This window comes from Augochlora pura, chromosome 1, assembly GCF_028453695.1.
Source record: "Augochlora pura isolate Apur16 chromosome 1, APUR_v2.2.1, whole genome shotgun sequence".
NCBI classification, from domain to species: Eukaryota; Metazoa; Arthropoda; class Insecta; order Hymenoptera; family Halictidae; genus Augochlora; species Augochlora pura.
In genome coordinates, this window is record NC_135772.1 from 11,160,605 (window position 1) to 11,175,531 (window position 14,927).

At 34.7% G+C, this 14,927-nt stretch overlaps 2 protein-coding genes across 2 annotated transcripts in view; both read left to right on the forward strand.

Moving 5' to 3' along the window:
• The window catches only part of LOC144470654 (AA10 family lytic polysaccharide monooxygenase CBP21-like), a 2,414-nt gene extending 667 nt beyond the window's left edge, over positions 1-1,747 (forward strand). Inside the window, exon 3 of the mRNA XM_078182049.1 lies at positions 968-1,747. Coding sequence (XP_078038175.1) covers positions 968-1,747 — 780 coding nt within the window. The remainder of the gene's footprint in view (positions 1-967) is intronic.
• Positions 1,748-5,348: 3,601 nt separating this feature from the next.
• On the forward strand, positions 5,349-9,817 carry LOC144474720 (glutathione S-transferase-like). The gene is made up of 5 exons (XM_078189928.1): positions 5,349-5,442; positions 6,606-6,744; positions 6,834-7,001; positions 8,646-8,785; positions 9,571-9,817. Exons 2-5 carry the CDS (start codon positions 6,609-6,611, stop codon positions 9,736-9,738), a joined length of 612 nt encoding a protein of 203 aa, XP_078046054.1. The 5' UTR covers positions 5,349-5,442; positions 6,606-6,608; the 3' UTR covers positions 9,739-9,817.
• The last annotated feature ends 5,110 nt before the right edge of the window (positions 9,818-14,927 follow it).

The following is a 14,927-nucleotide window of genomic DNA, read 5'->3' on the forward strand; positions in this document are numbered from 1 at the left end:
TCGCTCTATTACACGGAATGATTTCCCATATAACATGTTCCAGATCATTTTAATTAAGTGCTGGGGAAAATTTCTCTTTAACAATTTAAAAAATAATCCATCCGGCCATACTGTATCAAAGGCTTTTTCGAGGTCGATGAATACCATCCCGAAACAGTCAACTGCATTTCTCGCCCAACATATATCAGACGTGAATTTTGTTATTGCGTGCATGGTGGAGTGTTTAAATTTGAAGCCAAATTGTGTTTCTGGGATGACGTTGTTGTTGGCACAGAATGTGTTGATCGAACTGTTTACTGTTATTTCAATTATTTTGCTTATGTTGGGGAAAAGACTGATAGGTCGGTAGCTGATCGGCTCGGCATCATCTTTACCCTTTTTCTTTAAGTCCACCACCTTCGCGGTTTTTCAGGCTGTGGGAAAGTATGCTTGGTTTAGGCAGTTATGAAAAATGATTATGTAATAGACAATGTACTGGTATGATTAATTTTTGAGAACTATGCTTGGAATATTATCGAAACCAGATGATTTTTTATTGTTTAAATGTTTGAATGTGAGCTATAGTTTGGAGTAGGTGGTGAAGAAGTTTGCGGGTATTTCAAACATATATTCTGATTTTAATTACTCCCCAATTGGCCTGTGCTGACGCATGGGGGCCGACCAAGCAGCAAAAGCTAACCCAATGGAAACGTGCCTTTATACTTTCTCTTTCAGGCTTACTCCACTTGCACACGCTTCATGTCACTTACTCACGTCATTCACTTAATATTTCAGTCGCTAATAGCGACGGTATAACTACATTCCAACATTCCCAATTATCGTGCATTGTGTCAGATGGACCACGTACGTAGAGCCCCTGTATGATCCGGCCTAAGAGCCTATAAAATCGCGGATTTACCCGTATTTTCTACCTTTACCGCCGACCAAAACGTAGGCAACGTCACGATTTAAACAAGTTTTTTCGCAGATTGTCTGCTTCGCCATGATAGCCGTAGTCGCAGGAGGCGCCTTGAACGTCGATCAGCATTCGGCCATCTACGGATCAAATCCTCATGCTACGAGTAAATCAACTGAAGAGAGCTTTTATCACGGATACGTGTCATTTCCAGAGAGTAGGGCGCTGTTATGTAAAAGACGGGTGAATAAAGGCTGCGGCGCGATACAGTACGAGCCGCAAAGTGTCGAAGGACGTAAAGGGTTTCCGTATTCGCCTAACAGCCCCCCGGACGGCAAGATTGCTAGCGGTGCCAACAGTCAATTCCCTGAATTGAACCAGTACGGTAAAGATCGCTGGGTCAGCGTCAATTTTCCGACATTGGCCAGGTGGAACAGAACCCATGTCTATTTCAACTACACCTGGACTTTCACCACGGTGCATTCCACCACCAGCTTTCGCATGTTCGTCGCTAACAACAAGTATAACAAGGAGGAGCCGTTGACGAGGAAACACTTGGACCTGAACCCGATATGCGAGTTCAACTTCGATGGACATAAGCCGCCGCAAGTATTGACATTTGGATGCGCTATCTCCAATAGGAAGTTCCTGGAAATGGGACAGCTCACCGAAATGTTGATGCTGAGTGTCTGGGATATCCATGACACTGGTAATGCGTTCTATCAGGTCATCGATCTTCTGCCAATACGGGAATGCGTGATCTTCGACAGCATCCAAGGAAAATACGAAGAAGACGCAGCTATTGAAAAAAACTTTTATTCGAATTACGTACCGAATGAATTGTTCGAATAATGTATTGAATAAATTCTACGAATAAAATTGTTTCGAGTAGATTTTTTCAATTCAAACAGTATTTGGAATAAATTTATCGAATAAAATTGGATTTGTTGTTAGAATAAAATATGCCCAATTCTAACAAAGAAATAGGATTTGTGTTTTAGTTTAAAATTCATTATTGATAATCCAAGCCTAATCTAACCCTAAGGTTCAAAATCTAGATACAAAAGGAAATAAAGACCTATATAGCAAACGAAACATGTCACGTCCAATTAAAGAAAATATTAAGGATAAATAATAATTACGTGACAATTGAGTGATAATTAACACAGCGTGAAAGGAATCGTAGTGCAAGAGTTTAAAAACGTAAACAGAGTGATTAGCTGAAACGCGATAAGATGCTGTCCGTTGGCTAAAAATTCATAAATTGTGGATAATGAATTATAGAAAATTGGCGTGCGCTAATTATATTAGTCGAAATGCGGCGACATGACTGTCGCGTCGCGAGCGGCCTATGTAGTTAAGTTTAGGACGGCCCTCAGGTAGATTTTTTATAACACCGCGTCGAAACTTTCGGACCACTCCCAGATTTTTGCGATTTTTTCGGAAACTCCCAGATTTTTGCTGTCCCTTCTCCTTTGGCCATCTTTCTAGTATTCATTGGTCTTAATATTATTTAAGCAGCCAATGAAATACTGACTCCACCGACACCATTTACGTAGGAAGGCGTAATCGGAGGGTGAGAAGCGTACCTACGCACTTCGCACTTTGCACTCGGTGACTTCTCATCTCGTCCGACAACCGACATTTTGAACATAATTGTTATAGATTGCGATAGTTGTTCATTTTTTACTACTAAACCTTGTTAAACACGTCATCCTTGTTCCATCGCAGTTCACCCTGAAATCTATCCTTAACATATTAATTTATCGCGAGGTAGGCGCATTATTTAATTGTCGCAATAAGCCCGACGCTGTAACGCACCGCGCAACAATGACTATTATGGCAACCTACCACACTTTACCATTTGACTTCAGTATACATATATCTTTATATTGTAGTATTCATATATTACAGTATATATTACAATAATAAATACAATAAATATAAATACAGTATATGTTACAATATTATTATTATATGGATGTGGTGAGTGAACTGCGGTGTAAACATTGTTTATATTTTTACTAGACTAAATGTATCTATTACTTTATTTAAAATTGAGTGATTATTCAACCGAGATATCCGTTCGAAAGACACTCGCGAGAGGGGAATCCCACATGTATTTTATTTTATTTTATATATCCTTATTTATCTGTATATTTTGTGGATTTTATATTCGCATATGCTAATTTAATTAAATAATTGTGTTACAAATGTAATTCTTATAAATTACTTGTAAAATCCTATTTAGTTGGAGAAAAAACAGCGACACCCACTTATGGGTGACGGTGCCCCCACGGAAGCATACCGTCATCACAAGTCACCCAGATGTGGGTGACGTGGCGACGAACGTATTAAAAAAACATGAAATTGACACGAAAATATCATTGATCATTTACGTGCAGATATTTTCGAGTATAAAAATCTTAAAATATTTTGTACGTGCAGCGATTGAAATTAGAGATCTAACGTTTTTAACTCGTTACTCGTCACTGTCCTTTCCTTAGGTTACAAATATGTATTGTACTTTATTGTATTCTATCCAGTCAATGTCCCAAAAATGGGACGGCCAATATTTAAAAAATTTGCAAACAAATAATAATGGTAAATTCGGTTTAAGTAAACTTGAAGTAAAAGCCCTATGTAGATATTTTTTTAATATTATTGATTTTTTAATTGCCATAGTTAATGCGCGCAGTAATTTATTATAAACTTTATTCGAATTTATTACATAATGAAATAAAATGAATTACTTTAAAATTCAGTACATTATTTACTAGAATCAACTAATCTATTCGATCCGTCGTGTTATATTTACGAAATTATCATTCATAATCGACCGATTAAGAGATAGATACATTAACAGCAATATATCGACACCTGATGGCATGATGAGAGTGACTGGAAGAATATGATCCATGAATGATTCTATAAAGAATGTATTGCATAAAATCACGCAATACCAATCGTTACACATATAGAGCTGATTGATATTGTACACGTTACGATAGAGGGAGACATGACATCAGTACATAATTGAAATAAATTAATATCATCACAAATTTTTTCCATAAAGTCATGTAGTTCGTGCTGCCTATATCTAACTGATTATATTTACTCAAACAGCTGTAATAGCAACGTTGCATAATTACAGTGAATCAGTTTGCGGGCGAATGATTGTACACTTTTATGGTATCACTTATCGCATTGGTAAACACGATTCCGATTAGGCATTTTTAGATAGCATTTCTATCCAGTAAACTGCTTTCTATAGTACTGATTATAATCTGTTGCTACCATGCCGCAATATATTCGAAGATGTTCTTTTTCAATTTCATAATGATGTGTTTAATAAGATTTATCCACCACGAAATTATCAATTCAAACCCTTTTCACTTCTTGCTTAGTATATTATTGTAACATTATGTAACAATACATAAAAAATAATGTGAGAAATGTAGTTTTATAATATTTGGAAAAGTAATGGATAATTTTAGTCTTGTTAAGAATGTTGCTGTTTGCAGGATGCAGAAAGGTCTTATAAATTCCTATTTCTTGTAACTTTTGATTGTTGCTCCTTCAATCTTGGACAAGACATATTAAAATCTGAAGCAAACGTTCATTTTCTTTATAGAAAATAAAAACGAAGCGAATTTCACTAGGCATCTAAATTATTGAGTTACAAAAAAATTACTGAGTTTATAAAATAGTTACAAAATGTCAGTTCTTCCATTTCTTTTTGTTATTACAAATAATTGCAAAATTAAAAAAAGAAAACGCATATTAGTCGCTATACAATAAACTAGTCCTTTTAACATCTCCAGAGTGTTTTAAACACTTGTACTGTATATTTGGAGCCGCTATATATCTTTGTTGTGCGCCTTGCTTTGTAATTTTCGGTACGGCTGAAAATATTTATCATAAATTTTTACAACACTTTTGTATCTTTCTTGAGAATTATGTAAATGCAACATTCTTATTTCACTTGCTTATGGTATATTCTAACCATATTCATTCTCTGAAAATTTTAGTATCGACACTATTTTACAATAACACGAGTTATTGTAAACATTTACAACAACGTGAATTATTGTAATATAGTACATAATCTTCTATTACGTGTGCTTATATTTTACAATTTTTATTGGATAAAATAAATATTGATTATTAATGTTATCATTGGGGAGACTCAAACGGAAAAAACGCAAGGATTAAATAATCTTTTAGGTTCTGTTACAATTTAATTTTGTTTCGATTGAAATAATATTTGTGGTGTATTATATCATGCGAATGCTATTGCAGTTGTCGAAAACCACCTTCTATAGAATAACTTATGATTAATCTAATCGCAAAATTAGTGCATGTCATTGTACGTATGTAAAACTAGATTGAATTCATCGTGTGCCGTGTTACGTTTAAAGTGAAGTAGAGGGGATTCGTAGTAGTCCAGGATATAATTTATAGCGGCCGATTGGTGAGCATTGAAGCAGTATCACACGAGAAGACGTTGGATCAGGTTATTCATCACAGCGTTTCACTGAACTAACGTAAGTACATATACTTGCATTATAAAAAGTTCGTTTGAAAAATTTACTGAAATTCGTTCTTTTATTAATAAATTGAACGAGTCAAAAAGCGTCGAATTTATTGTGTCAATGTCAGTATATGACATAGATACATACGTCAGTGTAACTAAATATGCATTATGTACATGTGTACATGTATTTTAGCTTTGATATCCAAAATTTTTGTCTTTAGACATTATTGTTTTTTAAATCTTTTCCATAACCCGTTAATTAGACAAATACGATAAAACATTATTATTTTAAACTGCTTCGCATGTAATTCATACATGGAAAAACCAGAAAAACTAAACGTAAACTGTAATTGGCGGGATCTTTTTAGCATCCAAAATCACACACATCCAAATTAATCAAAGTTAAGCTGTCGCGATATACGAATTTAATAAACCATCAAAAAATATTACATTCGTCAAAAACTTTAGACCCATTAAAACGAACGATGGCTCAAAATTCTGACGCTAATCGACGCTAATTTTTGTACGCTACGGAATTCCGAGAAGAATGAATTGTCGTGATCCCTTGATGCTATTAACACATATTCGTCCAGTAATTTTTTATACCGCCATTGACAAAATTCCGGAATTTTTTGCAACATAACTTGATAAAAATCATATATTTTTCTGTGATGGTTATAATTATACCATTTTTGGTTAAAATGATCTCTCTTTGGTAAATATGGTCATTTGGCTACTGGCGATTGTTTGCGAAATGACGAATTTTTATCATGCCGACGAATATGTGTTTTTCGCTGATTTTCCTACGCAGGTTTCTCTAAAAAGAATTTCTCTAAAAAATGGCATCATCTAAACCGACGATAGCCTAAACCCAAACAGAAAAACGATAAAGTGTGACATGACAAACATCGCGTCAGAAGTCAAGTAAATCGCAGCCAATTTGATTCAATTAATTATCTGAAGTCGAAACATCGTATTCTTAATTCGAATTGTAAAGAAATTATAAAATAAAGATGAAGAGTAATTTTTGGGAATTAGGGGATCGATTTGTAAAATTTTCAACACAGAAGAGAAACGATGTTTTTCGTAACCCCAATTTAACTGTAATAAATCGTATTATTATAGAAATATTGCAACAAATAGAGGTTTTAAAGGAATTATGTTTAAATGTAGATAATGCCTACCTACAAATTGACATACTTCAACTTCACTGGCCTTGCGGAGCCAATCAGGTTTTTGTTGCATCAAAGCGGAATTCAGTTCGAAGATAACAGGATTGATCATACTAAAGATTGGCCAAAACTAAAATCTCGTAAGTATACATATATAAATGTACATACGTATAATGTACACGGTAGGAAACGATAAAAGGAAGAAATTGATCATGACAAAATTTTGCAGAGATGCCAATGGGTCAGGTACCCGTTTTGGAAATCGATGGTAAGGTTTTGTACCAGTCAAAGGCAATTTCTCGTTTGATCGCCAAACAAAACAATCTTTATGGTGCTGACGATTTCGAAGCTTATGAAATCGACGCCACTGTTGACACCATCGATGATTTGAAGCAAGGTACGTGTTATGTCACTTATAATTTATATCATTACCCAGATAGCAAAAACCGTTTCAAAGGTGTTCATTTTTGTCCTTTCGGAAAAAGGAAAACATGTTTTTGTGCCTATAATGCACTTTATTTGCCACCATATTTTAAGGCGTACAAAACTGTTAAAAATTAACGAATCGTAATCAAACTTTCTTCCAAATATGGCTGAAGTAATCTCTTTTAGAATATGTACACATGTCATTTGTTTTCAATAATTGTGATATATTCAATCAGGTCTCTCACGCTACCTACCCAAAATCGGCGCGAACTTTCCGGACAACCCAATATTATTATAATCACGTTATGTCACTTATGATTTATATCGTTAACAAGATAGCACGCAATGTTCCAATGTCTATTTTAGATCTGAAACTAAACTTCTCAAATGTCCTGACTACATGTCTTAAAAAGGTCCGGTAAACGTATAGCGTGAAAGTAATATAGAACATGAAGTAGTGTTAATAATTTTCTTAGATTTTTTGAATTAGAAATCCTAATATAAAAAATAGAAAATTAAATTTTTCGATGTTCCTTTAAACTTATGTAAATATGTTGTGAACGATGAAACGAAGATACCCATAAGGGAAATTTAATCGCAGTTATATAAGAGTCGCATCCGTGTAGATTATCGATGTACATTATCGATGTACATGCATACATAGTTGACCGATCATGGTCGTCGCGGAGAAAAACTGAGTGAAAATGGAGCTTATTATATACAAAGTGGGGTTGTCATCTCTTCAAACTTCAACAATGAGGATTCACTTATACATATTGCGTTGCAAATGTAATTTCGTTTCTTTGTCAACTATCTAGTTGGAAAGATTTGTTCAAATCGTCCAGAAGAGAATTTTTACACGTTTTTACGATACCCGGTTTTGCAATATTAAAACCTTCCAGAAACGTTTGTAAAGCATTCGGAGGACGCCTGTATATCCAAGACATCTTCGTGTTATCTTGGTATACTATACCTAACAAATACTTTTATCAGATTCATTGCTCTTATTTGCTTCTTGCTTCGTTACACTAGATACGCGCTCTTGTAATTGATAATATATTTAATTTTTTAAAAGAATAAATTGGTATTAACAGATGTTGCTACAAATTTTGATTCTTCTAATTATAGGAATTTTTTAATATTATTTTGTATACCGTTCCTTAATATTGTTCTATAAGTTACAAATATATAAATGCCCACAGTCTATTAATAATGACGCGATGAATCTTTCAGAATTAAAATATTCCTTATAATAACAAAATATATTATCATAGTTAGTAATCTCAGTCCTCTTGCATTTAAAAAATTGGAAATTATATAAAATAATTGCCACGTGAGTGACTGTTATAACTTTGAAGTGTATTGTCAATGTAAATATTTTGAACCGCCTTCTCTATCTACGTATACATAGGTACTATCGCTATTCTACAGTTGCGAACCATGTATAAACACTTTACTAAACGGCAGTTGTCATTTCTAGATAACAACAAGTTATCTTGATCGACCTCCCCTAAAATGATTATTAATAAAAAATGTTAAGCTTGCAGTAGACGTACTTTTATTACATTGCTAAAGAATATATTATGTAATATTTACTTTGCTGTTCTTTTTATAGCATGCACGACATTCTACTGGGAACAAGATCCGGCTGCCAAAGCGAAACTCAAAGAAACTGCTTTCCAGAAACTCCCCATATATCTTGACAAACTGAATGAACAGGTGAAGAAGAACGGTGGATACTTCGTTGGTGGAAAGGTAATTATTATTCGAGATAGAAATTTTTATTCTTGAAGGGTATAGCGTACATCAATATTAACGCATTGAAATCGTCATCGTATGACTTCTGAAAATAGAATTTAATATTGTCGGTGACGAATAATTAATAATCAAATCAGAACATCCTCAATATAATTTTGATGTTTCTTTTTTAAATAAAATAATTCGGATTTTCAGAATGTATGAATAATTACGATTTCAATAATTACTTAACGTTATTATGGCAATCACGTCAACTTAAGTGGCCTTATATAGGTTGCCATCAATATCTGTCCACTTCTGAACGACATAACTATAATTTCAGCTGTCTTCCATAGAAAAACTGACATTAATACTTTAACATTTATTACTTTAGTAAATACTGCATTGATTCAAAATAGCGCGTTGATTGTATTCATTCTTTTCGTCGTTCGGACGTAGTGTGACATACATAATAAAATAGTCAATAACAAAATTACATTTAATATAATCAGAACGAAGTTTCCGGCTATAAACTATATTTGGCAGTCGTTCAGTTCACTTTGCTAGCCTTATTCATACCCTAACAATTGAGATTCATAGACCTAAACGAATTTACTGTGTCATCCATGCACGTCCCAAAAAATCACTGTTGTAACTTCAACTGTGTATTGAAATTGCTAGATTGTGAATATGATAAATAAGGACAAATCCATCGGTGCGACATGATTTGCGTGATCGTTATACATTTGACAGTACCCTTCAGCTTTAATCATCATTTTAATGAATCATCGTTTTCGTTTCAGTTAACCTGGCCAGACTTGCTGTGGACCGCGCATACAGAACTTCTGTCTACCACCATAGGAACAGAATTGAACAAGAACCATCCTGAGCTGCAAAAGTTGGTGGAGAAAGTGAGGGCGTTGCCTAACATCAAGTCTTATCTCGCCAACCGACCGAAAACTGAAATCTAAAAATGACCAATAGATGATGGACCTTACATCTTAAATAGTCATCGCATTTAATTAATAAAGAACTACTTTACAACAAATATATGAGTGACGTTTTCTATTATTTTTTCGCATGACACTCGCACTACACGATATCACAGTGGTACTAGCGTTACACTTTTGTTCGACTGAAGAAACGAACCAAAGAAATGGAATTTCGAAATGTCGGAAGTTCAAAAATAAAATAAATTAAAAGATATGTTTTTACAAGAAATTGTACCATAGGTGATGTCCTTTATCATCGATTAATCGACGCTCTTAGAATGTTTTGCTAAACTGCGCTATTTAAAAATGTGCTCTGATAACTAGAATACAATTATACAATTGTGACGAAACGAGTTGATTGCTCGACAGCTCGATCACAACTGACGAGTGTCCGTCGGCACAACGGTTGTCTGACAACTCCTATCTTCAGCTATTTCCTAAGGAATTACCCACTTTGCGGCAGCATCACATTGCGGCGACTTGACCAGACCATTCCGCCGTAACCATATGATTCCTTGAGGAAGAAAACTATACACATACTGTCATGTGTTTCTTAACTATTTTTGGTTGCATATTTAGTTATGAAACTTTCGATAGGCGCACCTGTTAATAGTCGCTGATGTAAGAATAACATACATGTTATTCCTATCATTAATTTGAGATGCAACTAACATTCATTTGCGAATGAGAAATGAAACATTCATGTATGCAAATCTTCGTTATTTGTAACGGGCATTTTATTTTTCAAATTATGGTTATACTTTGTGACACTGTAAGAAAAGCGGCGTCACTTCTTCGTTTGTTATGACGGTATCGGAGAACTGGACTGGCCTCCATTAGACCGCGTACTATACAACTGAAAGTAATTCTTCAAGGAAAATTAGGGTTTCGCGGAACTTCTCTGGTTTTTCGGTCAAACGAAATGGTCCCGTACGCACGGATCCACTAAGAATTGAGTACCCCTCACGGATTAAATAACCGAAGATGGCCAAGACTCAAGAAATCTCAAGCAACACAGGATGTCTTATTACCTCGCGAAAAATGAGGGCTTCCTCAGGTGAGATCCTGCGGAATCTCATTTCACCGGGAAAAGGTTGCAACAGGCGAGGATGGTGCAGTGGCAACTCGAAGATATTTTGCCGCATCCTCTGACGCCAGGGGCAAAAGAGAAGAAAATTGGAAGTAACTTGCGGCTAGAAACAATATTAACAAATTAACCCTTTCGAAGTATCGTCACCGAACGAAAACTCACGATCGGTTTGATGTTTGAAAGTTTATTGCGTTATACGTGTTGATGTCGTTTCAACAAAGAGCAATTTTAAGAAGTTTGAAGAAGCTTTAAAAGTGATTAATCCAATATGTCAAAAAAGTTAATAGAAAACGTTCAGTCGGTAACAAAAAATGTCATCGTCTACAGATGGCACTTGTATACGCATATATTATACATGCGGCGTTCGTATTCACAGGTCGTTGCTTGTTGCATAACCTGCTCTAAGGAATAATTTAGTTCGAGTAAATTAGTTCGACTAACTTTAGTCTTCGAGTAAATTAATTTCAATTATTGAGAATTCTAGGCATGGGATTTCGTTTGCTATGTTTATGTTTCTTACTTTGTGTTTAAAATTGTTGCGAATTAGGATAGTCGTTCCCCCACCCTGTTTAGAGTTTGGTCTGTCGGTTCTGATTAGGTTGTAATTTTTTAAGAATAACTTATGTCATGGGCTCAGCTTTGTTTCGCACAGTAGTGTTATGTCAGGGGAGTGTTAAGTCAGGGAGTTCGTTAGAGTTGTTCGTCTTTCGTTTGTGATAATTGAATTTACATTTATCGATACACTATTTAGCTTATTGATTACTCTTTAGTTGTTATCTGAGACTGATTTAATTGTAATCTTTAGTTGTTATCTGGTGAGAGTTTTACGATGAATATTGGTAAATTCTTATTGTTTGTCACTGAATAATTCGTTTTGAATTTATTTACGTTTATAAATTTTATACCGTCTAATTTAATAATTTGTAATTCTGCTAAGACTTCTTCCGGGTCGAAGTCGCCGTCTAGATTTTTTAATAATACTATTTTATGTTTCTCGTTTTTTGATGTGAATGTGTAATATTTAATATTATTATTCTTTAACGATAAACATATTTTTTTGAAACTATATTATGTTATACGTTTGCACTAGGTGTTTGTTTTTATTGATATGTTTTGATTGTTTGTAATACCTGTCTTTTTTATAATGTCTGTTGTGTCCTTTGTCGTTCCTTCGAGTATTGTATTCGGTGGCGGTTTATTAGAGTTGTTATTCTGTGTGTTGTCATCCCCCTGTTGAGATTACTCAGCTGAGGTGAAAGCTGGCGCAGATAGTTGAGTCGAATCCTTCTTTTTCGGTGCCGTACGACCATTCTCGCACGTGTTCCGTCGTTACCGTTCGTCAATTGTTTCCTCCTTTTTCCTCTTTTGGGGCACCGTTGGACTTAATGGGGGGTTTGCTTCATCGGTTGCAAGCGCTGCGAATTTGTTTCCGTCTAGGTAACTGTCTTCGCTTCTTTTGTTCTTCAAACGTTCTTCTTCAAGCTGTTGCGTCAGCCTTTCTACCGTTCGCTTTAGATTTTCAATGAATTTAATTAAATCAGCCTGGTTCTTGCAGCCCTTGGATCCTTCCTCTTTTTGTCCTGTTGCCACAGACCGTGTTTTTTTTTATTTTACCCATGTTAGTTATATTTTCCGAAGCTTTTTAAACTTTTTTCAATAAGTTTGGTGTCGGATTAATTTTTCTCGTGTTATTTTTAATTAGATGTTTGATCAGTTTGATCGTTTGAGGGTTATCGAGGCCGCTGATTTACAATGGTGTAAATTTATTACACCATTACAATGGTGTTCTCGACACGATGTTCGTCGGTGTTTTAAAAACGTTTATCGCACGTGTTGTTAGGTCACTATTTTTGTCCGTTTCATTACACGTTAGGTAACTTTGTGCACTATTTGTGAGAACATTCTCCCCTGTTTCAATGTTACTCGCGCACTGTATTTTAACTTGAAGTTGACACTTTCGCTACTTACTGTAGTAAAATAAAACTGAAATAGATATAACAAAATATTCTATTCCTCTGCTAGTGGCTACGGGTTCTTTCAGTACGTCTATGTAGTTCGAATTCTCGCAACCAAGTGTCCCAAGATCTCTGCCTCGCCACCCGTCCTCGAATTTCCACTTGGGCCCCCTTTCTTCCAATGTTTAGGCGATCTCTCATCAGCGACCAAACGAACGCCGTAGGAATTCTCCGGACCAGCGAACAGAGGATCTTTTCCGAGCTTCGCTTTCATTACGCTTAAACAAAAAGTTGCGACTTTCTTGTAATATAAAATAGAGTTTAACCCTTTTAACGCCGAGCGAAAGGAGCGTACCTAGGCGAAGAATACCGGGCCGAATCGACGAATTTGTAGAGGTTTGCGAAAATGCTCGTAAAAACCAAAATAGGCGTGATATTTACAAAATTCAAAAAGCAGCATATTTCGAAATGAATGGAGAATAAATCAATACCAATGGAGTTTCGATATTTGTTAAACATCATAAGAATAACATAAATATATGACATAATGAAAATCGTACAAAGTAATTTCTCTTTTTCAAAACATAATTGCACATAGAAAAAATCATTGTTTGGTCATCGCTTTATATATATCTGGTAGTATGGTGTATAGACATTGCATTTTGCAATCATTTGCAATGAAATAGCTGGTGTCGGATATCAAAACGAAAGGATAACGCAACACGTTATCATCGAATATGATGCATGGCAATCGTCAGACAAATCTAATACCCAAAAGGATCGTGCAGCTGGTAATACGTTACTAAAAAATATAAGTGTTATTATAAATATTTATAGTTAGTTCTCTGTCCACTAAAAATGTGTAATATTTCCTTATTTTTACTTACACAAGCCATTTATTCGCATTGATGCTTACTCATGCATACACCATGCAACTTTTTATTGCATTTGAATCAATTTGAACACTGACTGCGCAGCGTTGATGCACGGGTGCCACTTGAGTTTTCTGATAACTATCATAAACATCGTAAAGATTGCGATTACGGTCCAGAAAAACTATCTCGTGTCCCGTTTCTACCTTATCACTCTGCATATGCAGACCCTCGGCACGAAACAACATAAGATATAACAAAAAGTTGATGTAATAAACATTTTTTCATTCGTGTTGCATCGAATATGAACCATTTTAACATTTTATGAAGTTATACTTAAACACAGATCTCATTATAATAAGGCTCTAACGGAGGCGCAACGATATATCGTCGTTGGTATTTTTGGCGAGTGCAAAAAAGGGTTAATATAATGTTCACTGATGTATTATTCACTGCATTGATGCACACTTTCACGTGGCGAGTTCGATACTTTCTTGTTTCTTTCTAAGAATATTGCTTCTCGATTTACCTGCAGAGCGGTCGCTAGGGCACGTCCTACTCCTACGAAGGTTGGCGAGAGAATGTAATACTAACCACTTTTTTTTTTAACAATGCGTTTATTGTGCCAAAATTAATACAATATATACAGGAGGATACAATAAACTTAAACGCAAAAAAAAAGTATAACAATGAATAACAAAAACTTAAGGTACTAAACTAAAGGCTAAGAGATCATAGCACGCACAGTTTGTCAATGGTATATTTACATGACACTTATTGTAATTAATGACTAACTTATTCTAGCAAGGTTTTACTATAACTATGGTACAGAGTATGTGTACAGAAAGGCACGAGAGGAAAAACTGTACAGGTCTTTGGTAATATGTTTGATGGGGAAAGATGATTATCACAGTAGAAGATGATAATTATAAAAAAAATATTTTTAACTAATTTTATGATTAATGAGTAACATAGGATTACGCTGGTTATTGCACCCATATACTAATACATATACTTAGTTACTAGATACAGGACGCTTAAATTATAATCTTAATGCTACATGTATTTGTACTTAGTGGGTAACTTTGGTTTACATGTTGCAGAATATATATTATAACTAACTAATGAGTAATACAATGTGAGGAAGATGGTAAGTGAAGAAAATTTCTACAATATATTGCGCAAAATAGATTGAATTAATCATGAAGTTAGAATGTATATAAATATATAAAAGTAGACAAAAAAGAAAAA

What these genes read in the sequence shown, in the direction of transcription:
- LOC144474720 (XM_078189928.1), top strand. Translation starts at nt 6,609, where the DNA reads ATGCCTACCTACAAATTGACATACTTCAACTTCACTGGCCTTGCGGAG. An exon ending in CATCGATGATTTGAAGCAAG is followed by an intron (nt 7,002 to 8,645) that starts GTACGTGTTATG and finishes TTCTTTTTATAG; the next exon opens with CATGCACGACATTCTACTGG. An exon ending in GATACTTCGTTGGTGGAAAG is followed by an intron (nt 8,786 to 9,570) that starts GTAATTATTATT and finishes TTTTCGTTTCAG; the next exon opens with TTAACCTGGCCAGACTTGCT.